Genomic DNA, 25423 nt, shown 5'->3' with positions numbered 1-25423 from the left:
AAAAAAAATTAAGGGTAAATATTTTAGTTTTTTAATATAGCTAAAATATTGATATCGTTTATTTCAAACATTTCAAATCGTCGTTAAGTAAAACATTTATCAGAGTTCATCCCAAAATCATTAACTGCGGAAAAACGTAGTGTGATGCGCTGCGAAAGAGCCGACTCCTTTCTTTTGAAAACGAAGTATCTGAAACCAAAACTGAAAATCGTATGCACGAAGCTTAGTGAGCTCCCCAGAGCATAACCCACGCTCAATCCACATAACACATATCATATTAGCTACAAAAGCTATCTCTACCACATAGCACATACCATATTAGCTATAAAAGTTATCTCCACCACATACCACATATCATATTAGCTATTACAGCTACCTCTACCGTATAACATATCAAGTTATCCATAAGCTATCTCTACCATATAACATTAGCTATAAAACCTATCTCTATCACATACCATGTATCATATTAGCTATAAAAGTTATCTTTAACATTAGCTATAAAAGCTACCTCTACCATTAGTCGTAAAGGCTATCTCTACCATTAGCCACAAAGGCTATGTCTACCATTAGCCATAAAGGCTATATCTACCATTAGCCATAAAGGCCATCTCTACCATTAGCCATAAATGACATCTCTACCATTAGCCATAAAGGCTATCTCTATCACATATCACGACATAAATGTACCACGCACCTCTACCCATCAAGTATACCAACTATCATAAAATGGGCTGGCCTTGGTGCCTTAGACCCATTAGTATGATGAGAAAACTCACCTCACACTGCTGAAGTCCCGAAGACGAAACTCTAGTTGTTGGACTAATAAGGTAAGACCCAGTAAGTCCCGACACACTGCACCAACTCAACGACTTATAATCGTCATGTGATTAACCTGTCACAATCCCAAAATACCAATAATGTCCTCCGGGTCAACCCTGATCAAAGTCAAGGTCAATCAACCCAAGTCAATAGTCCATGTTGACCTCAACTCGTCGAGTGCTTCCAGCAACTCGTCAAGTTTCCTGAATAACTTTCCAACTCACCGAGTCACTAGAATAACTCGTCGAGTTCCTTTATGTCCCCTGGTCGAAAAATCTGAACTGAAATCTCTAACCAAAAACCATTGACCGCAAACCCTTAACCGAAAACCTTTTCCGACTCGTCGAGTTGGCTAAGCAACTCGTCGAGTCCCTTCAGTCCTTCTTGTGTTCAGTCCTTTATAGTGAAATCCAAAGCTCCAAATCATATATCCAACCACTTATGGTGTATTTACCACATAAAGTTGCAAACTTTACATGTATGCAAAGCAGCCAAGGCTAGAAACACTTATTAAAAGCTTGACAATGGACTTAGAGCATGAAGGGGGGCCAAGACTTGATAAAGTTGGCAACTTTAAGTCCCTAAAGGCCTTGAGATATCCAGATCCATATACTCATAATAAGCTCAAACCAAGAATGATCTCAAACTATGCTAATAATGGCAATAAACTTCCATAGAAGGAGATCTAAGCAATGAAAAGCCAAGGTTTCGACTTTATACCTCATAGTAGCTATAATACTGGAGGAAATCCCGGATCTACTGCCTTCCACTCAATACAACCTCTTAAAGCTTCAAGTTCCTTCCAAAAGAGCACCAAGAATAATTCTCCAAGCTCACACCCACATTTAATGAGAGGAAAGGCACGAACTAAGGTTTCTATAGACAAAGGGGGAAATAAGAGAGGCTGCAAACGAGATATAAGTCCTTTAAATAGGTACCAATCCCTAAAATTTAGGGTTTCTTCTACAGCACCTACTCGCTAAGTCGGGACCTTCCAACTCGTCGAGTAAGGTCAATATCTCGTGATCCTTTTAATGACTCTACTCGTCGAGTTGGATCTCCCAAGTCCCAACTCGCCGAGTCCATGCACCATATCTTAAAAACTTGCATCCATTAATCAATTCCTTGAACAGGTGTTACACATTTTGTGTGGAAAGGATTTGTAATGTTTTTGAGAAACTGATTTTTGTATACTTCTAGAAAATCCGATATTTTCTTTGAAAACAAGTTGTAAGTCTATTACCCAAGACCAAAAATGTATGTATTTTATTTGTATCTTTTCCTTGTAAAATAACAATGTATGTTTCCAGAAAATCCAATATTTTCTTATGTATGAATTATAGATGTATGTATTTACTTTGTATACTTTTGTAACATCCCAAAATACGACCCAAAATTTTTTGTTTAATAATTACTGAAAACATCATGTCAATATCATAAAATAAAGTTCGTACGTCAATATCTCAAAAATATAGCAAATTATTATGAGAAAACTGTATCAAGACTGTATCAAATCATATCTATGAAAAGCTAAAAGAACTCCCAGGATAAACTGAAGTTGTGGTGTGTGCGATGCCATCAACCCGAGCTCTTCCCTTTACTTGCGGAAGTACCTGAAACCAAACTGAAAATTGTAAGCACGAAGCTTTGTGAGCTCCCCCAAACTACCACATACCATACAATACATATAAACACATACTGGGCCTTGCCTACTGCATCAGACCGAAGTCCGGAAATTGCATAAAAACCGAAGTCCGGAACTAACCAGGGCCTAGCCCTCTGCATCGGACAGAAGTCCGGAAACTGCATCGGACCGAAGTCTGGAACTGACTGGGACCTTGTCCCCTGCATCGAACCGAAGTCCGGAACTAACTGCATCAGACCGAAATCCGTAAACTGACTAAGCATAACATAGCATAGCATAAACATACCAACTAGCATAAACACATAAACTGCATACTGCATCGGGCCGTAGCCCGGAACACATAATACATAAACCCTGTCTGAGCCACGAAGGCATCAAACATCCTAACTACTGCATCGGATCGAAGTCCGGAAACTACTGCTAGATAAACGTGCTGGCATTGTGGCCTTAGACCCGTTCCTACTGGAAGGAAACTCACCTCGTACACTAGCTGCTAAATGAACTGCTCTGGAAACCGACTGCTGCTGCTCCGGTATCTCCCCGGCTACAATTTCCATAAATACCGTCAATCAATTACCGATAACTTGACTGAGGGTAAAATGACTATTTTACCCCTGGTCAAAGTCAACCTCCTGGTCAAAGTCAACCTCCAGTTGACCGGACTCGTCGAGTCTGAGGAACTACTTGCCGAGTTCTGTCGAGCAGATTCCATACAACTACATTCAAATCCGCTCTATGGTTCCTAACTTGCAGATCTGAAATCTTGGAATCATCTGAACACGTAAAGTTGCTAACTTACGTGTAACTACGAAGGAATGAAGCCACCCTACTCAAACATAACTTTACTCGGGAAAAATCATCCGACTCGCCGAGTTACTCATACAACTCATCGAGTTCTAAGGCAAACTTCATCGGACTCGCCGAGTTGTTCTTCCAACTCGTCGAGTCGACGTCTAACTTCATATAACTCGCCGAGTCGTCCTGTAGACTCGTTGAGTTCATTTAGCCCTTTTTCCATACAGGTCCAATCTGAGCCATGCAACTGCTACAAATCATGGATCTAGACTTCTAGGGCATGTTTTTCACGTAAAGTTGCTAACTTTACATGCATGCATGGCTTTAAAGGCTTCATATGACCAAAATAAGCTCTTAATGGGGTTCTAGGCTCAATGGGGACTTTGATCACAACCATAACCAAAACTTTATACTTCTAGCATGCTATGAGTGTCCAGATCTGAGGTATAACCCAGCCACAAGGCCTAATCACAAGGGAATTTGGGGTTTTTGGGGGTTTAGAAACCACAATTTAGGAACAACAGAGATCTATATGATCAATAAGAAAGGTATAGAATTTAATACCAGAAAAGATGGCCAATAGAGTGTGTATTCTGGATCTACTTCCTCTTCCTTGAACTCTCCAACTTTCTCCTTCTCCTTCTTACTCCAAAGATGCCTTCACAAGCAATAAACACACACACACACACTAACAAACATCTAGGGTTTGATAAGGAATGCTCTGAGGGTGATGGAGCCCGAAATGGGGGCTATAAGGACGTTTAAATAGGTTGCAAACCCTAAGAATTAGGGTCTCCTCCTGATTGGCCTACTCGTCGAGTCCATGCGTGGACTCGCCAAGTAGATCACTTAAAACCCATATCCAACTAGACATCTACTCGGCGAGTTAGGGCTACAACTCGCCGAGTAGCTCTTCCTAAAAGAGCATTTAATCAAAATAAATATGTACCAGGAACGGGGCGTTACAACTTTCCTTGTAATTGTAAAAGGTATGTTCCTAGAAAATCCAATATTTTCTGATGTATGAAAACTATAGTCTTAAACCCTAAGACCAAAAATGTATGAGTGTTTTTGTACTGAACAATAGTATGTAGTTATATCTTTTTAGAAAACTAATGAAGTGTAAGCTTCCCGCAAACCGAGATCATTTCGTTAATCCCTATGTGAGTTATTATAACCATGCTAATGTGACTGTTATGCCTGAACACGACGTTCTTCAGGCGTCGGAGCTAATAAGACATTTGTCACCCTAGACTTACCGGTCTAACTATAGCGAACAGTTGAAGTGTGGGGTTGTCAATCCCGTATAGATCTATACACAACGGTCTCGCTCTCCCTCAAGGAGAAGCTGGTTATAATGCAGGACTTAAGGTGTACGCTAAGTAGGTACAGTGAAGAGAACATCTCACAAGAGCATTAACTGATTTACATGAACTATAAATCATTTTTCTTGTAAAACAAAATAAGTATATCTTTGAACAAATTTTATGTATCTTCTAAAATGTAGGTGTGGTTTGAAACTTACAGACTATACCAATTATAACATATCTTGTTTGGTTTTATATAATCTTTTATATATATATATATATATATATATATATATATATATATAAATGCGTTTTTGTGTCTGGTATCAAAACATCAAATCAAAACATAATATATATATTTTTTTAAGTTAAAACCCACCAAGTGAGTAAATGACTATGATGTATTCATTTATGCTAGAAAAGCCATCTTTTTAGAAAAGCTTCCAAAACCATGTAGTTTTATAATCTTATATTTTATTACGGTTTTATATCTTAGATTATGTTTATTTTTAAAAATATGTATATCACAAATATTTATTCCGAAAACTAGTATAACCCATGACTTATGCAAATAATATTTTACCTTTAACATAAAGATGTAAACATGAAATTATTTGTGGTATAAACAAAGTTTTATTTGTATTCCCCTTCCCCCCAAAAACAAGAAAACAAATAAAAACAAAAACAACAACAACAAAAAAAAAAAAAAAAAAAAAAAAAAAAAAAAAAAAACATGACCGGACCGTGGGGTGAGCGTTTGGACTAGGGGTGAGCGTTTGGACCGGTGACCCGGACCGGACCGGACCGTTTTTTTGGACCTCCGGGCCGGTTCTCGGTTCTAAGGTTTGTGCCCGGTTCGGTCCGGTTTTTTTCCCGGTTCGGTCCGGTTTTTACCGGGTCCGGGACCGGTTGGACATGGTATAAAAAAATATATATATATATATATATTTTGGCCTAGTTATACAATTGCAAAACCGATCGTTCCCTATCCCATAACACGTGATACGGCAGCGGCCGATAATTTGCAATCCAAAAAAACCCTCGTGCGAAGTCGAGTAGTCGAGCATCAATTCTCGTTCGAAGTCGGCCGATAATTCTCGTTCGAAGTCTAGTCTCAATTCTTTTCTCTCAAGTCTCAACTCTCAAGTGTGGTTTCTCTCAAGTCTTGATTCACAATTAATGGAATCAAAAACCGGGATAGCTAATTGGATTGCACTTGATGATGATGAAATTCAAGTAAGGGTTACGATTTTTGGTTATTTTTTTGTTAAATTTTGTTGAAATAACAAACAATATTGTTATATTTAGTTGAATACTTGTCAAAACAAAATTATTGTTATTATATGTAAACTAAGGGTATGTTTTTTGGTTGAATTTTGTTAATATTTGTTGAAAGTTATAAAGTATGTTGCTATATTTTGTTGATTAATTATGAAAAAGTTTGTGTTTTGATTGCATGTAAACTAGGGTTATGATTTTTTTTGTTGATTTTTGTTAAATTTTATTGAATGTCATAAAGTATGTTGTTATATTTAGGTTATTTGTTGGTAAAAAAACTTATTGTGATTGTATGTAAAGTAAGGGTATGTTTTTTGGTTGAATTTTGTTAATATTTGTTGAAAGTTATAAAGTATGTTGCTATATTTTGTTGATTAATTGTGAAAAAGTTTGTGTTTTGATTGCATGTAAACTAGGGTTATGATTTTTTTTGTTGATTTTTGTTAAATTTTATTGAATGTCATAAAGTATGTTGTTATATTTAGGTTATTTGTTGGTAAAAAAAAACTTATTGTGATTGTATGTAAAGTAAGGGTATGTTTTTTGGTTGAATTTTGTTAATATTTGTTGAAAGTTATAAAGTATGTTGCTATATTTTGTTGATTAATTGTGAAAAAGTTTGTGTTTTGATTGCATGTAAACTAGGGTTATGATTTTTTTTGTTGATTTTTGTTAAATTTTATTGAATGTCATAAAGTATGTTGTTATATTTAGGTTATTTGTTGGTAAAAAAAAAACTTATTGTGATTGTATGTAAAGTAAGGGTATGTTTTTTGGTTGAATTTTGTTAATATTTGTTGAAAGTTATAAAGTATGTTGCTATATTTTGTTGATTAATTGTGAAAAAGTTTGTGTTTTGATTGCATGTAAACTAGGGTTATGATTTTTTTTGTTGATTTTTGTTAAATTTTATTGAATGTCATAAAGTATGTTGTTATATTTAAGTTATTTGTTGGTAAAAAAAACTTATTGTGATTGTATGTAAAGTAAGGGTATGTTTTTTGGTTGAATTTTGTTAATATTTGTTGAAAGTTATAAAGTATGTTGCTATATTTTGTTGATTAATTGTGAAAAAGTTTGTGTTTTGATTGCATGTAAACTAGGGTTATGATTTTTTTTGTTGATTTTTGTTAAATTTTATTGAATGTCATAAAGTATGTTGTTATATTTAGGTTATTTGTTGGTAAAAAAAACTTATTGTGATTGTATGTAAAGTAAGGGTATGTTTTTTGGTTGAATTTTGTTAATATTTGTTGAAAGTTATAAAGTATGTTGCTATATTTTGTTGATTAATTGTGAAAAAGTTTGTGTTTTGATTGCATGTAAACTAGGGTTATGATTTTTTTTGTTGATTTTTGTTAAATTTTATTGAATGTCATAAAGTATGTTGTTATATTTAGGTTATTTGTTGGTAAAAAAAACTTATTGTGATTGTATGTAAAGTAAGGGTATGTTTTTTGGTTGAATTTTGTTAATATTTGTTGAAAGTTATAAAGTATGTTGCTATATTTTGTTGATTAATTGTGAAAAAGTTTGTGTTTTGATTGCATGTAAACTAGGGTTATGATTTTTTTTGTTGATTTTTGTTAAATTTTATTGAATGTCATAAAGTATGTTGTTATATTTAAGTTATTTGTTGGTAAAAAAAAACTTATTGTGATTGTATGTAAAGTAAGGGTATGTTTTTTGGTTGAATTTTGTTAATATTTGTTGAAAGTTATAAAGTATGTTGCTATATTTTGTTGATTAATTGTGAAAAAATTTGTGTTTTGATTGCATGTAAACTAGGGTTATGATTTTTTTTGTTGATTTTTGTTAATGTAGATTGAATGTCATAAAGTATGTTGTTATATTTAGGTTATTTGTTGGCAAAAAAAACTTATTGTGATTGTATGTAAAGTAAGGGTATGTTTTTTGGTTGAATTTTGTTAATATTTGTTGAAAGTTATAAAGTATGTCGTTATATTTTGTTGATTAATTGTGAAAAAATTTGTGTTTTGATTGCATGTAAACTAGGGTTATGATTTTTTTTGTTGATTTTTGTTAATGTAGGATACGAATGTTGATGAAGAGGAATTTATTGAGGATACACCACAAATCAATTTTGTTGATGATTCGGCAAAAGATGATCAATCAAATGTTAACAAACGAAAAAGAACAAATAGCAAAACGAAAACAAGTCACAAAAAAAAAAAAAAAAAACAAGTGGCAAAGAAACATCCTCTTGTTGGGACTCATTTGATAAAGTTATGATAAAAGAAGATGATGGTATGGAAAGAAGATATGGAAAATGTCAATGGTGTGAAAGGCTACTAAAGGCGGATGTGGAAAGGAATGGGACTTCTAGTTTACTCAAACACGTAGATCGGTGTCCAAAAAACCCGAATAAGCTACAAGATCCAACTCAAACCAAATTGAATCTAAAAAAGGAGTCAAATGGAGATACTAGTGTTAAAACATGGAAACACGATGATGCAAGGATCAAAAAAGCATTACTTAACCTTTTTGTGGTAGGCGAATTACCTTTCAAGTTCGTTGAAAACGAGGCTTTTGTGGAATACACCAATGCACTTAATGCTAAGGTTGTGTTGCCATCTAGACATACAATATCCCGAAATGTTTCCAAATTTTACATAGAAGAAAGAACCAAAATGCTTCAATTTTTAAGTAACCCAAAGACCGCTATACATTTGACAACGGACACTTGGACGTCTTCTTGTCAAAGGACTACTTACATGGTGGTCACGGCTCACTTCATAGATGAGAATTGGATGATGCACAAGAGAATTATAAACTTTAGGGAGATAGATAGCCATAAGGGAGAGGATATGGGCCGAGAATTACTCGATTGTATTCGTGGATGGGGAATGAAAAATGTCATGACCATTACCTTGGACAACGCCGCTACAAACGACAAGGCAATGGACTTTTTGGTCAAAAAGTTGCCCAATCTTTACGAGGGTGGAAAGCATTTCCAAGTTAGGTGTATGGCTCACATTTTAAACCTTATCGTAAAGGATGGACTAAAATACCAAAACTATCATGTTGAGTGTATCCAAAAGGCGGTACGGTACATTAGATTGTCACCACAAAGAATAAACAAGTTCAAGAAGGCGATGAAAGATTGTGGCTTACAAACGAAGAAGTTTCTATGTGGTGACACTCCTACCCGATGGAACTCGACTTTCGAGTTATTGAAGTCCGCATATGAGTTACGAGAGGCATTTACGGAATTTGGCATAAGAGGTAATATTTATTTTTAAGTTATATATCATCTTTTCAGCAAAATTATTAAGATTTTGTTTAGACTATAATTTTGTTTGTTTATGTATCTTTGACAGATAAATCATATGAAAGGGATCTCGGTAGAGTACCGGAAAATTATGACTTTGAAGTTGTAACCGAAATGGTGAAATTCTTTGAAAAATTCAAAACAAAAACAGAGCTTGTTTCGGCTACATCAAAACCTTTGGTAAATATTTTTATCAGGGAAGTCTTAGATGTGGACATACATCTAAGAAAGTGGTCAACCAAACCAATGTTTCTCGATATGGTAAAAGATATGAGGACGAAATACGAAAAGTATTGGGGTGCATATAACAAGATGAATGATTTTATGTACTTTGCGGTTTTACTTGATCCTACCACCAAATCACCTTTTTTGTTACATGCTTTTAAAAAAATGATCGGGTACATGGAACCATCATTGACCCCCGCGAGCATAGACATAAAAGCACGTCAAATGGTCCGAGAGGTTGAGAATAGGATGGAAAATTTATTTATGACCTACTTGGAACGATTTGACAGCGGTGATCCATCTCAACAAGAAGCGAGTCAAATAGCCATTGATGTTGATGATGATAATGATTTTTTCGGTGATTTTCTTTGTACGGGAGGTAGCAACTCGGATCCAACGGATAACGAGTTACGAACTTATTTGAAAGAGAATATAGTTAATTATAAAAAAGATTTCTCAATTCTCGGGTGGTGGAGAGTAAACGCAATTAGGTTCCCAACAATTGCTCAGATGGCGAAAGGTGATTACTTTTTTTTATACTTTCATAATTTATTTATAAATTAATGTTATTACAATTTAATTCTTTGTTGTTAGATATATTGGCGATACAAATCTCAAGGGTAGCGTCCGAGTCCGCGTTTAGCACATGTGGTAGAGTTGTAAGTGAGTATCGGACTAGTTTATCGACGTTGATAGTTGAAGCTTTGTTATGCACCCAAGATTGGGTGAGAAAAACTACAAATCCGATAATTGACAACGTTGATGACATCTTGAACGATGATGACATAGCTTTGGGTAAAAAAAATTACAAGCTTTGTTCTTTTTTTATACAATATTACTTTTTATTAAATACTAACAACATTTTCATTTGTGTTTATGTAGAGATTGCACAAGCTTTAAATATATTACATATTGATGACAATGATAAGGGGAAGAAGCCAATGGAAGATTAGATTACGAGTTTATGAATTTTGTTGTTTTGATTGCTTTTAAAGTTTAAACTTTAAACTATGTTTTTTGTTGCTATGGTATTATTTTTGTATGTTTGTGTTTAAATTGTTAACTTTTGTTGGTGAACTTGAAATATATGTTAGTTGTTTTTATTTGGAAAATTAAGTTTGCAAGTTATAATATTTTACATCAATGTAGATTACTTAAATTTTACGCAACTAAAATGGTACCGGTCCAAACGTGTCCAAAAACCGGAAAACCCGGACCCGGACACGGACACGGACACGGTGCATCCGGTCCGGTCCATGGTCCACGATTTTCTCCCTAACCGGTCCGGTCCAAGAGCCAGTCCGGTCCGGTCCGGTCCGGTTCGGTCCAAATGCTCACCCCTAGTATGAACTCACATTGGTTATTTTCGTGGGTGGTAAGAAGGATGATGGAGAAGATTTCGAGCCTAGGATGAAGGTGATAAACTTGAAGAGCTTCTTGGAAAGGTTTGTATTCTAGGAACACTAACACACGAAAAATGTGTGTAAACATGGTGATTTTAACATAAAAATGCTTAGGAACACAAGAGGTACACGAAATGCTTACCTAATTTACTAGGACTCGGCCTTGAAATGAGGAGTCTTGAGGGAAAATGATCTTGTTCTATAGAGAAAGGGAGTTTGGAAGTAGAAATGAAGTGGCAAGAGTGGGATAAACCCACTCTTGGCCGTAGGTTAAATGTGGAGGAGGGGTGATGTCGATTGTCTTTACATGTTGGTCAATTAAGATGCTTGTATGGATACTTAATGTGTAAAGTTTTGCATGGCATGGAAGTATGATGAGTATTGGTGTGCATTGTTTAGATGTTTGGTGGTTAAAGGGTTGCAAAGTAGTGAGGTGTCACATGGAAAATCAACTCTTTTTGTCTTACACTCCAAACCGAAATCCTTGGCTTGGAGCAGGGTTTTTTGTTTTTAGGGTGGCCGAAAACGCCATTCTTTCACTAAGGTTCTCGGGCCCAAGGGTTTCCATTAGGAGGGTTTCGGTCAAGAGGTTTTCATGGCCGAAAACCTTAAGGCAATGATCCATTTCGATTAATGTTTAGCTATTTGATCCATTTAGAGTTTCTAAGAGTTTATTATGTACATGATTCTTATTGTATGCATATATGTAATCATATAACATTGTCATTTTTTTTAATTTTCAATAATCTATTGCAACAAGGTTACATAGAGAAATCATTAGTACATGGATACAATTTCGACCCTAAAGTTGCTAGTTGTCGCATGTTTCTTCGGAAATATCTACTGCTAATAATATCTTACATGAAAATAATATTTTTGGGACTGGCGGATCCATAATCAAAGTAAAGGGTATCCCAGACAAGTAAAGGGGTATCCCCGGTAAAAAAAAAAAAAAAAGCATGTAATACACAATAAAAAAAAAATTGGAAAAAACTACACTACTGAAAATATTTTGAGGGGTATCCCAGGATACCCCGAGATATATACTAAATTCTCCAATGATTCCGCAACAAAAGAAATACTCTGTTTTAAAATGTGCATAAATAAAAAATTTAAAATAACCATAAATTTGGGGATGCCGCACTACCTTATTTATGACATCCACCATTTCCGCATGAAAACCATTGATAAGATTAGATGTAATTAGAACTTGGATTAACTTCCACATGTCGAAAATGTACACTATAACTAGATACAATTGAATTACAACAATCTCATGATCAACCTGATGGATTCCCAACCACCCTATTTAGATTAAGCAGTTTGTTAATTGTGATTTTGAAAAACCAGAACAATGATTATGAAAAGTCAAATTTAAGAACTGAGAAGGGTGTTCAGCTTTGGGAACAACATTCCTTTTCCTTTTCTAAACATGCCCATATGCCCATAAGCGTACATAGTCACATCTTCAATGTTAAACCACGTATTTTGCTCTTCAATGACCTAACTAAATTAAACAGAAAGCGCTTCATTAGTTAATAAATACCCTAAAAAAGAACCATTAGTTAAATTCCAAATCAAAACCAATTTACCTCCATAGGAATAGATACACTATTCTGAGAGAGGGAGAGAGAGAGAGAGAGAGAGAGAGAGAGAGAGAGAGAGAGTTGTAAGAACTTGTTCTTTGTTGCCAGCCATGTTGTGTGTGTGTATGTGGTTTTTTCTACTTCATCATCTTCTTTAACCCCATCATCTTTCCAGGTATCATATTCTTTCTTCATGACGTCATCTTCTTCGTCTAAAGCCTTAACAGTATCAACCATCAAGCAAATAATGAACCGTAATCAGAACACACATAAAGTAAACCAAAACAAAAGATCGAAAATTCAAATCATGTAAATAGATTCCAAAACTTGATATAATAATGAGTATTAGTCAGAATTTAACATCAATAGTGTAGTGTTGCTCACTTTAGAGAATCAATGTCTTCGATTGGTGGTTTCCAAGGTTGTAGCAGATCGTACCTTCGAAATCACGCACAGGTCAAAGGTTGGGATTATGAAAATTAACGGCATAAATTTGTAAGCATCTCTATATACATACATTTGGATATAGAAGAAAAAAAAGAAGACGGTGAGGAGCACAATAGGTGGAGAACATCGATTGGCTGATAATGGCGGTGAGTTGAAGCATGCAACAAAATTGGCTCTAAGAGCATCCACAATGGGAAATTTAATGGAAGAGTTGAATGAGGTGTGATACCTACTTGTCATTCAATGGATACAACTTCACCATTGTGAAATGTCACATTGGCATTCAATAGATTTGAAGTTTAATGGTCACTGAACTCTTCAATGGGAAAAAAGAAAGTATTTAAATCTTTAAATAAATATTTTTTTAATATGTTTCATTGAACTTGTAGAGTTTAATGCGTTGTTGGATAAAAATTAATAGAGTTGTATGGAATAGTGAATGATAATGTAACAATCTATTGAACTCTATAAAGTTCAATGCATTGTGGATGCCTTAAGCGAGCAACATACACAAAGAAGCTCCAACCCGGGCAAAAAACTAGAAATGGCTATTGGGCAAAACTTTGCATGTTTATAATTGTGTTAGTTATTAATATATTTATATAATTAATGAAATTTCTAGTTTATAATTCATATTATGTAATTTTCTTTTAAATTAATGGAATATCTAGTTTTATATAAATTAAGTTGTTTAATTAATATAAAAAAACATGGCATGACAAATCATCCCCTCCACATAGAAAGAAATAAAATTGGTGTGACAAAATTGAGGAGTCTTTAACATGGCAGGAAAAAATAGTGTCGTATGTGAAGCACCATTCCTTATGGCCTAAAGAATGTGATGGCCTCGTTTGAGTACCTTTGGGCATCTAATCTAGCACGTTTAGCTAAATGGTGGTGACTGACTAAATGCCTAAATCAGACAGTCATTCTATTTGGGCAAGAACTATTCGTGATTCGGGCAATTTATAACATCTTCGGACACAACAATAAACCAATGGCCAAAAAAGTGTCCTTGGAACTTGGTTTAATTTTGCTTCTATTGAAGTGGATTTTTCAAATATGGAAGGACATTTGGGTGGATGGCACCACTTTAAAAGGAATATATTCATGTCTATGTCATAGAAACTGAAAAACAAAATTTGCATTATTTGAAATATGTAACATCCCGAAATATCAAGAGTAGAGTTGAAGGGCTAAAAGAGTAAATTGGGAAAGAGCGACTCGGCGAGTCCATGTGTGGACTCGGCGAGTAGAGTTGCGACTTGGTCGCGTGTTAAGTGGCCGACTCGGCGAGTCAGTGTATTGGACTCGGCGAGTAGGCGCTGAGTGGAGAAAACCCTAATTCTCGGGGTTGAGCCTTATATAATGATCATTATGTCTTCCTCCCAGCCTCTTTATCACCCCTTGAGCCCCAGAAAACCCTAAATCGCGGAGAAGCACCATTTTTGAGTGGATTGGAGCTTGGAGAAGTAATGGTTGAAGGAATTTTGGGAAGATTGAAGGCTTGGAGCAAGGGGCTTTGCTTGGATTCGAATTACATTGCAGTTGGGGCATCACTTAGAGGTAGTATCTCGTTTTTGACCTGTTGATTATGTTGTTTCTTCATTTTGGGGTTTGTGAGAAATTGTCTATGGATGAAATGGGAAGTCTAGAGGTTAGATCTGAGGTTGCTACCTCAGATCTGGAAGGGAGAAGAATCAGAGAGCATGAAAGTCCCTGTGTTGGAGTGTTTAGTGAAGCTTGCATGTCCCAAACCCTAGCCTTAATGTGCAAACGGCTTAGATCTCTTTGGATTCACGTAAAGTTTGCCACTTTACGTGATGGATGAGTGGTAGGAGGCTAGATCTATGTCTTGGAGCAGTTGCATGGCCTGGAATGCTTCGGAATGTATTCAGACCGGCGGTACTCGGCGAGTCACATGGGTGGACTCGACGAGTTGGATGAAGATGGCCTGGAACTCGGCGAGTTGTATGAACAACTCGGCGAGTAGGTTGAAGATAGCCGTAGACTCGGCGAGTTTGTTCTTGGACTCGACGAGTCTTGACGAAGAGTCCCAAATATTTCCTGGTTGAGTCGAGAATCGGTGAGTCAAGGGATGACTCGGTGAGTTGGGTGTGAGTGGACTCAGAGTTGTGGGACTCGGCGAGTCTCGTGGTGACTCGACGAGTTGAGTCGCGATATGGGGAAGTTCTGATTATGGGAACTCGACGAGTCACAGGGTTGACTCGGCGAGTAGAGTCAGTCAAGGGTTGACCTAGACTGAGGACTTTGATTTCGACCAAGGGTTGGCCGTTGAGTTTTAGGGTTTGGACAGCGATGTGGCCTTTGGGCCAAGAGAGAGGTAAAATAGTCTTTTACCCATAAGAGGGTGTTATGAGAGGATTTATTCTAGCCTCGAGAGTTATATTCATGAGAGTATTTGCCTTACGTGTTAGGCGGTGGCGAGTTCGAGATTCAAGTGTGGGGATATCTGCTTTCTGCTTGCCAGGTGAGTCTTCTCACTATACTTTACCTTGAGTAGGTAACCAGAGTTATGTGATTAGAGTATTTGTATGCTATATGTACGTGATGTGTTGTACTGCATTATTTCTATGTGATTTATGTTGTGCATGTTTATAGAGTTGGAACCAGAAGGTTCCCAGAGTTAGAACCTGAGGGTTCACAGAGTTTGGGTGCACGGACCCACAGAGTTATAGCCTCGAGTGGCTAATATGTGTTATGTGTGGTATTTTGGGGAACTCACTAAGCTTCGTGCTTACAGTGTTTTGTTTGATGTTTTACAGGTTTCTTTCAGTATCACGGGACGGCACCTGCTTGATTGTACACACTAGAGAAAGAGTCATATTTTTGAGGATCTTGGTTTTCTATGCAAGTGAAAATGGAGTTATGTTTTGTAAATCGACTATGAATAAGATTTTAAACAAGTGTTTCTAAGAGTAAAATGATTATTTTAAATGAAAAATTTGTCTTGAAATTTACGGTGTTACAAAATAGGATCCAAATCCAATCAACTTATTGGTGAGTTCCCGTAATAGGCGTCTATCGGCTTTAACAAATGGTGTATTTTGTTATGTTTGGAAAGCATGAATTGTAACTCTATTCAAGAAATTGATAATACCTCCTATAAAAACGATGGAAGTATAGTTCTAGGAAGTTTTACTATCGATTTGTATTAGTGGTGTTTTAAGCACTTTTTCTTTTTTATTCGTCATTTTGTTTTTCGATGCAGTTTCTTGCTAGCTTTTAACTTAATAATATTTTCATTATATTGAAATCATTTAAGAGCTGATTTTAATGTTGAGGTAAATAAATATCAAGTTATTTAAAATAAATCAATATAAGACTTTTCATTTTTACTTTTCGAAAAAGAAAAAATTCCCATAGGAATGAATCTTTGTATGATTTTTTGTGAGATTTTCAATAGAATATGTGACAACCTACCCAAAATTTTACATTGGTTTTGTGATGTTTCTAAAGGATTGCCGAAGAAAATTGTTTGGGATGATTTTGTGATGTTTCTAAAGGATTGCCGACGAAAATCATTTGTTACAGACTTCTTTATGGCCGCGTTTAGTGACTAATTCCCGACGAAATTTGTGTCTAACTAGTGTCAAATTCTATAACTAATTTTTTGGTAAAATTACATATTTAAAAACCCTAATTAATATATAAAATGACTAAAAGCTCCCATAACAGTGGAGGTCTAATATTGGAGGACTTGACAATCGATTGTAGTTTTCATAATTAAAAGGGAAAATGACTTATGAAGGTAATTAACTATTTCTATTGTCCACATATAGGTAATATTCTTTTTTTCTATATTCTTTTTTTTGTTCTCATTAATGGAACCAACTTGTTAGTTATGTTCATATTTAGGTAATATCACCGTCTATTACCTGTTTTTGCTTATGTGGCAGCCATCTGGCACCTGAGTTGAATACATTGCACCTACATGGCATTGTGCTTATATAATCTTCGTTTACAGTATAAGAAGTCATTACACCCGATTTTGAACCCTAGATCGACGATGGCTTCTTCTTCCTCATCTTATTCTTCAAAACGACAAGATGATTTTCAAGTTGATCATACATGTGATTGCAACTTACCATCTCGTGTGAAGACTTCAAGAACCCTTGACAACCCTGGAAGAAAATTTAGAGTTTGTCAAAACTCGATGGTAAGCTAAATACGTTCCAACTTTCTTCTTCTCCATCTTGTTGAATACCATTTTTTCTTCATCATCCTTTAACCTAACATTTTTTTAATTTTTCTTCAAGAATGGAAAAAGTCCAAGCTGTAAATTCTGACAATGGCTGGATGAGGATGAAGGGAGGACAGATGGAAGAAAGCCTTACTGGAGGAAACCAGAAGAAATCTGTAATTTAACCTTGAAAATTTTCACTTTGGAGAATGAAATCAGCATATGTAGAATGAAGATTGAAGAAGAAAAGAACATCAATTTTGTTAATAGACAAGAATTGGACAAAGTCAAGTGGGAGTTGTTTACTCACAAATTGGCACTGATTTTGTTATTTGTATTGTATGTGAAAATGTGGATTTCATTGTAGTTCATGATGTATTAGGGTTGAATGATGTAGTTCATGATTGAAACATGACTGGTATTAGAATGATGTGGTCCACCTGTTATTGTGTATGGTTATGTATGTTATGAATGGATTGAATTTTTGTTACATGTTTTTGCTTCTGAAGTTTTTGTTACATGTTTAGAATGAAAAGTAATTTAACACTGGAATGGTATATATTGAAACATTGGGATGCAATATAATATAATCTAACATGGGAATGTAACATTGGATTCCATGAAACATTGTTTACAAAACAGTGGAATTTAACACAATTACAGATGCATTACTGCCAAAAGGTACACATATTACTAGACAAAAGATTCCCAGTCAATGATGCCAAAAAAACAACAAATTATCAAATTCTATTTCAATTCCATTGGTTTATCACTACTACTCCCCTCTTTCCCTTCCCACTTCTTTCTTATTTGAATTTTTGTGATTCTTTCTGAAGGTTTCCTTCTTCTCTTTCCCTGTAGAACCTGAAATGTTGGTACTTCCATCATATGCTCCTCTTCCACTTGATCTTAAACTGTAGCCTGTCCTTAGTCATCTTGTCCAACTGGATCTTGAATTACTTCAACTTCAACCTGTTCAACTTGATCTACATCTCCAGCCTGGTATTCACCTTCTTCAACTTCAACTTCAACAAGTGCTTCAACATGTTCTTCAACTTCAACCTGTTCTTCAACCCCTCCAACTTCAACCTGTTCTTCAGCTTCAACCTCAGGTTGGTCTACATCTTCATATGTATGATTACCCTCTTCAAAATCAACTTCATAAGACTCCACTTCACTATCAGGCTCCCTTTGAACTTCACTATCACTATCACTTTCCAAATCAACTTCTTGATTACCCTCTTCAAATTCAACCTTCACTTTACCTGTTATGAAATAACTCAAATGTTAGAATTAGAAGTTATTTTATTATAATCAAAAGGTAAATGAGGAGAAATACCTTTTTTGTTGGCTTTTTTATTTTTTGACTTTGACTTTGGATTTGAGGATTCCCCAATTGGTTTTTGAGGACATTTTGCTTTATTATGCCGTGATTCTCAATCTGATCCCTTTTCCTTTTTGTTGATGGTCTTCCTGGCATTCTTCTCCTTTTGGGAGGCAATGGCTTGATGTAATCCACATCATGCCACATATCACTACCATTTAGTGGCTTAATGGTGTACATGTAGGTATTACAAAACATTGTTGTGGTCAACCATGGTGATACATAGTCCTCTGGATCCCTATTGAGGTTTGAAATTGCAGCATATGCATGTACACAAGGGTAACCAGTTAACTGCCAACCTCTACACCCACATGTTTTCTTACCAAGGTCTACAGCATATGCATCTTGTAAAAGTCTCACGTCAAATTGTTGATAACCAGATGGTACAACTCTCCAAAATCTGTCCACATACACTTAAATGTAAGTATACACAATTGAATGTCAAACATATAAGATATAAGTATATAAAAGGTATTCAATCACTAACCTTTGAAGTTCCTTAATCTTGGACAATTTCAGTCTGATGGTAGGACATATGTTTAAGTCTCCCCAAGAACTTCCCTTAATTTTTTGTCTACACAGTCTCTCCATCACATAAATTCTAATTTCCTCTAACATAGTGATTAGAGGTCTCTTCCTGGCAGCTGCAATGATTGAGTTAAAACTCTCAAAAACACCATTCTCATATGCATCACATGCCATATCAGTCTGAAAGAATGCTTTACTCTAAGTTTTAGGGTCCTTCTCCATTAGATGATCATAGGCTAGTGGTTCTATCTTCTTTATTTCATTCATATGTTGCTCAAATTTAGCCTTGGTAGTAGAAGCAGCAGCTCTCCAGAAAAGTGTACTGAATTGTTGACCCTTGATTTTTTTCATGAAATTAGCACATATGTGTCTTGCACATTATCTATGCTCTGTTGTAGGTACCCTTTCCTTGACAGCCTCAAGTAATCTCTATCAGCATTACAAACAAAACATAAACTTCATATAAATTAAGTATTAAATAAATAGAGCATATAAAATCATTACTTTATGCTGGTCTGATATTAATGTCAACCAATATCCATTTCCCATTCCAATGTCATCAAGGAGAAGGTCAACAAACCACTTCCATGTTTCCTTACTCTCAACTGCAACCACAGCCCAAGCAAGAGGGTAGATGTGGTTGTTTGCATCCCTACCTACAGCAGCAAGCAACTGACCTCTGCAAACACCTTTTAAGAAGCAGCCATCTAGTCTAATTACCCTTCTACAACCTTTAATCCATCCATCCTTCACACCCTTTAAACATACATAGAACTTTGAGAAGTAAGTGGCTCCATCAAGAATGGCATCTACATCCATCTTCACTATTGATCCAGGGTTAGTCCTTCTTAGCTCTTCTCCATAGCTCCAAGTTTTAGCATAGTGTTCCTGTAAAGTACCCTTTATCTCCTTAAATGCATACCTCCTTGCATTTCTGCACTGTCCCACACTTGCAATCAAATTAAATGTCTTGCTAACTTTAGCCTTCAATTTCCTCACACTCATTTTTGGTTTCTGGAGAATCTGATTCATGAAATGATTACCTGTCCATTTATAGGTAACAATGGACCTAAATTTGAAGACTCTTGAGCAATTGTGGTTATCAATTAAAGATTTAATCTGGAATGACCTTTCATTGCTCATCCAAGTTGCCCACAACCTAAAGGGACAACCTTTATTCTTCTTGTTCTTCCTACCTTTACAACACTTCACCAGTAACCTGTTATGATCACTTTTTTCATACCACAAGTCATACCCATTCTTCATTGCATCATTGGTTAAATATAGCTTCAATTGCATTGGGTTTGCAAACTTCACACCTAGAATTGGCATCATCTTATCCCATGCTTGGTTCTCATCATGGACAAAGAATACAACCTTCTCATCTTTTCCATCATTAGGTTGATCATCATCACTAAGCTTACCTGAAAGTTTGTTTAAAAAATCATCACCAACAGTTTTGTTAAAGGTATGGACTTCTTCATCATCTTCATGCTCATATGCCATAATACCATCCAAGTTATCATCTTCTTCACTATCATCCTCTTCTACATTCTCATCCTCTTCTTCACTATCATACCCATTACCATCTGATAACACCTCATTTTCAGCCCAATCAAGGATTGGATCATTTTGTTGGTCAATGTAGACATCCAACTCAGCTTCAGGAGTATAAGTAGCTTCAACAAACTCCTAATAATCAGCATCACTGTCGATTCTTATAATACCCTCACTTAAGGTTTCCTTTCTACTACAGTAGTACACATTATCACAACTTCCATTTGTTAAATTCCTAAGCCACAAAAGAAACTCTTTGTAGGAAAACCCTCCAAAATCGACATCACGCACTGTTATCTTTTCGAGGTCTAAGTATTTCAACGGTTTTTGGGCAAATACTCCACCGTAATGAACATCTACAGTTAAATACATACCTGTAGATGATTGGGACGCCATCTTACAGTCGACTTCAATGCGTGATTATGGTGAATTTGGTGAATCGAATCTACAATCGGGAGGTGATTATGTTGAAATTGAACGTATAGAACCCTAATTAAATGAGAAAGGGGAGTAATGGCCACGTAAGAATCCACGTAATTAGCTTTAAATGAGTAACACTGAGTAAAAACGATGCAACCGGTTAAAACGGGCAAAAACAAGTAATAGCCGGTGATATTACCTAAATATGAACATAACTAACAAGTTTGTTCCATTAATGAGAACAAAAAAAATAATATTACCTATATGTGGACAATCGAAATAATTAGTTACTTTCATAAGTCATTTTCCTTAATTAAAACTTGTCCGAACTAATAGATTTTTGTCTTTTATAACGTGGTTAGAATAAAAGTTCTTGTTTTGAATGGTAAAAACGTCTAGCACTGTAGATATCGCTTTACTTGACTAAATCACTCGAACAACCCCATTTGAGACTGTCTATCGTCCAAAAGATTGGGTTACTATAAAAATAGATGTATGATGCTTTATACTTTTGGCTCCAATACATTTATATTTAATGAAAGTAAAATTGAACATCATATTTTATGCTGATCTATGAGATAATTAACATTTTAATTATTATCTTTTAGACAGGAGGTGTACTAATTAACATTTCACTCATTATTTTAAGGTGTACTAACCTTTCACCTTTTAATTATTATCTTTTAGGCTGGATGATGTTCCTAATCAAGTATTTTAAGTTTTGTGACATTACCGGGGCGAGTGTACAAACTTTTGCAGTTTTGCTTCACCTTGGTGTCCGATGATTCCGGTTGGCTTCCATGACTTTCAACAGGAATTTTAGGTTGCTTTTTTCTGGTGAAGCAAAAGTTGATGCAAAAGGTGTTAATCTTTTCGGTTTTGTGGCTAGTTATATGCAACTCACGAAACACCTTTCAAAAGCTTTTGCCGAACAATTCTATAGAAATAAAATATACAGTTTAAATCAGTTTTCAGAAGCTATCAGTTTAATTTTATCAATTAGAGGCATTTTCTTTTTTCTGTAATTTGTTCATTGCTCTAGTGTCTTGATAGTCGCTTATAATAAAATTTGCCGCTCCAAAAAAAGACATGTCATGAACGTTACGTTAAAAGAATGGATGGTTCCTCTTTCTCATATTAACCATTGAAACAATTAAAACACAAACGACCTTACAATCCCACAACACACATATATGCCCTATTTACACACCACCAAAACAAGAAGAATAATGCAATTTCCACATTATAGAAATAAAAAGACATTAAGATCTACGATTCATCGTGGTTATGTACGTACTCCTGTGTCTCCATACATATCGCTAGTTTGACCAGAATTATCAAGTAACGGTGAAGGCGATCCCATAGTTGTTTGCATCCCATGTTCCACTGTCCCATCATTCATCACTTCTTCACTGTTTTTATGCAAGTCATCGGAATTGCCATTTGCTCCGCCACTTGGATTCCCATTTGCTCCGCCGGCTGTATACCCTAAAACGAATTATCATAATGAACAATTAAATCAATATATAGCACAAATCGTCACAAAATTCCCCAAAAGCCTCGCTTTACATGTCAGGTTGCGATTAGGAAAAAATGATCTAACCAGAAGCAATTGGCATAATATTAATGGCCTTGATCACTGGTTTCTTTTTCTTTCGCAAAATGATGAACAAACCCACAGCTACCCAGATGAGAAAGAATATCGGGATCGTAATGCCGAGTACTACTGGTAACATGCTGCTTTTCGTTTTCTTGCTGCGAGTTAAGGTGGTGCTCCCCGGAGAAGTCGAACATGACTTACCGGATGTACACACAGAAGGGTTTCCAGTGACACTGTTCATAATCGGATAAAGAAAATGGAAATTTAAAAATTATTTACAGTGTAAGTAATATAAGAGAAATAACAAATAACAAAGAGAATGATCCAACTTACGTTAATTTCAGTTTGTTGTTCTTTGATAACGAAGTGGGTATGGGTCCACTAAAGTCATTGTCTGCCAAATTCCTATAAAGAAGAGTTAACATTATAATGAGATAAGTTTCTTGACATGCACCATTTGTTTTCACTTGTCACGAAATCATATTTTGGCTTTTGAATTTAGAAATCGTGAGTTCTATTCTATTATTGGAAATTAATTCTAACCAATAATTAATAAATTGACAAAATAGACTTACAGTTGTTGGAGATTAGTCATGGTACCAAAGAAACTAGGAATTTCTCCATCCAAGCTATTATTGTGCAAGTCACTACAAACCAAAAAACACAAATAAAAGTAAACGATAAATTCTGCATTTAATTATAGATTTTCCGATTCTATTATTTAATTAAGAATTGAGATATCGCTTTTCTATATGGAATTTTTTTAAAGCATTATCAATAATCTAACAGGTTACATTAGGTCGAATTTTCAAATGGTCTGATTAAAAAACTAGCAAAATCCGATTGTTAGACTTACATTGTCTGGAGCGCATCCATGGAACTAATGTCTGGAAGTTCGCCCGAAAGCGCGAAGCCATCAAGAAACCTGTAAAATATAAACTTTTCTTATATATAACTCAATCAAGATTCTTTTGTGACGAAAATAAATCCATCACAAATTAATATTGTAAGAGATACTCGCGAAAAGACATTTACAATGAGGTTATGCGAGGTGGTGTCTCGTTGCTACAATTGAGCCAGTCCCATGAGTATGGTGCAGGAAGACACGGGTCACCACTCCATTCTCCCAACACGTCGAATGTGTTTTGTAACAAATATAAACCCTCCACTGGTATGTTTTCCATTCATAACAGGTCAAAAATCAAATCAAACAACATTCAATATACAGATCTAGAAAAAGAAAACATTCCAAAATACTACTCACCATCATTGCTATCAGTCCCATCAGTTAAAAGTCCACTAATATTGAATCCCTCAATGGCGTTTATGAGAGGAGGGAGATCAGAAGTAGTGGTAGCTATTAAAGATATGTTGGTGATGGAATCGACAGAGTAATTATAAAGGTGGCGTTCGAACATACTCCCATAAGGTGGTGAAATTGGATCTGATATTGAACTACTTGATGCAGTTGTCGTCTCGTAAAACCTAAATGACCTCGATTCACCAGTAATGTCGAGGTTGTTTACTTCGGAGAAGTAAGTTGTTATATAGACGAGAGTATTCGATGGGGAAACTGTCGCCAAAAGCAAACTCTCAGCAGTACTGTCTGCTACAATCGCGTTATCAAAAATTCCCGATGGGGGATTATTGGTTCCGGTCGGGTCAACAAAAGTTGCATCACTGGTAACCGCCTTGGTTCCCCCAAGGGCGGGTATCCATATTCGGTCATACGGATCTTGCGGAAATCTGAAATATCAATGTTGTTACAAGTCAATAGTCGGATTGATTACCATTTACCTCCTCCATGTTGTCATGTTTATTTGATGATGTAACGTATATCTTTTCTTTAGATTGAGAAGTTAATTACTTAAAAAGTATATAAGTTCTTCAAAAACGTACCTTAAGGTTCTAGTTGCACCATAGGAAACCCTATTGATCAAGAACAAAGCCCGATTTTCATCGAGTATACTATAAACGTCAGAGTCAACACTACGGACTTCGAGAGCGGACATGAAAGGGAATTGACCGGACTTTGTTTGAGCCACACACACGCTAACGGTGTCTCCTTTTGTAACGTAAGTGACTTCGTACATTTGTAACCCGCTATTCGTAGTCTCGACAGTTGTCCAAAAGTTGCCATCAAAGTGGAGATCAAATGTTGGAGGACTTGACAATCGGTCATAGTTTCCATAATTGAAACTTGCCCGAACTAGCACTTTTTCGCCTTTTGTAACTGGGGTAGAATAACAGTTCTTTTTTCGAGTAGTAAAAACTCTAAGAGAGTCTAACACCGTAGATATCGAGTTAGTTGATTGAACTACTCGAGCAAACCCATTTGAAACTAAAGTTTCATCTGGCGTCCAAACCATTAGGTTACCATCGGTGTATATCTCCGATTCCCCGCAATTTACACTCCAAAACACTAAAATCACATTCAGAAAAAACACGTTTTAACGTTGAAAGGTAAGCATGATACAAGATTTTTAAACCTTAAGTGGTGTGTGTATATAACTTTGTTTATTTATCACCCAAAAAAGATTACGTGATACTTACCCTGACCCGAAACCGAAGATGCAAGTAGGGACAGCAAAACCGAAAACAAAATGAAATGTTCAGCCATGGTTATGAGAGTTTGAAGATTTGATTATATTTGTGAGGTTTATATAGTCGATTTCATAAGTTGACTTTAAAAGGGGAGACTATGGAGGACCTAAATTTTGCTTATCATCGTTTTTGTGTGTGGTATTCGCTGTTAAATGACAACTAATATTCTTCGGTTTAATTTTTGAACAAGTTGGTTAGAGGAAAACCTTAAATTTGCTTACTCTCGTTTGTATGTGTGGTATTTGCTGTCGAATGACAAGTGAGATTGTTCCTTTTTTGGACGTTTCTTTTTAAGGTAATTACACGTGTTGATATTCGATTGGTTA

The 25423-nt window shown here is 35.7% G+C and overlaps 2 protein-coding genes across 2 annotated transcripts; both read right to left on the bottom strand.

The window, feature by feature from the left end:
• Nucleotides 1-19114: 19114 nt before the first annotated feature.
• LOC145009884 (uncharacterized) lies at nucleotides 19115-20869 on the bottom strand. The gene is made up of 4 exons (XM_078968509.1): nucleotides 20765-20869; nucleotides 19421-20608; nucleotides 19319-19345; nucleotides 19115-19252 (listed from the first exon to the last, which is right to left on the bottom strand). The coding sequence occupies exons 1-4, from the start codon at nucleotides 20867-20869 to the stop codon at nucleotides 19115-19117; spliced, it is 1458 nt and encodes a 485-aa protein (XP_078824635.1).
• A 1130-nt stretch (nucleotides 20870-21999) lies between these two features.
• LOC145008115 (putative leucine-rich repeat receptor-like serine/threonine-protein kinase At2g19230) lies at nucleotides 22000-25167 on the bottom strand. Its single transcript, XM_078966731.1, has 9 exons — nucleotides 25047-25167; nucleotides 24393-24915; nucleotides 23758-24239; nucleotides 23529-23661; nucleotides 23350-23418; nucleotides 23069-23140; nucleotides 22827-22898; nucleotides 22497-22726; nucleotides 22000-22381 (listed from the first exon to the last, which is right to left on the bottom strand). Exons 1-9 carry the CDS (start codon nucleotides 25111-25113, stop codon nucleotides 22179-22181), a joined length of 1851 nt encoding a protein of 616 aa, XP_078822857.1. The 5' UTR covers nucleotides 25114-25167; the 3' UTR covers nucleotides 22000-22178.
• Nucleotides 25168-25423: the final 256 nt, after the last annotated feature.

Source organism: Lactuca saligna, chromosome 8, assembly GCF_052625555.1.
Source record: "Lactuca saligna cultivar CGN05327 chromosome 8, ASM5262555v1, whole genome shotgun sequence".
Classification (NCBI taxonomy): Eukaryota; Viridiplantae; Streptophyta; class Magnoliopsida; order Asterales; family Asteraceae; genus Lactuca; species Lactuca saligna.
Note: the sequence above shows the minus strand (reverse complement) of the source record. Positions and strands in the feature narration are given on the sequence as shown.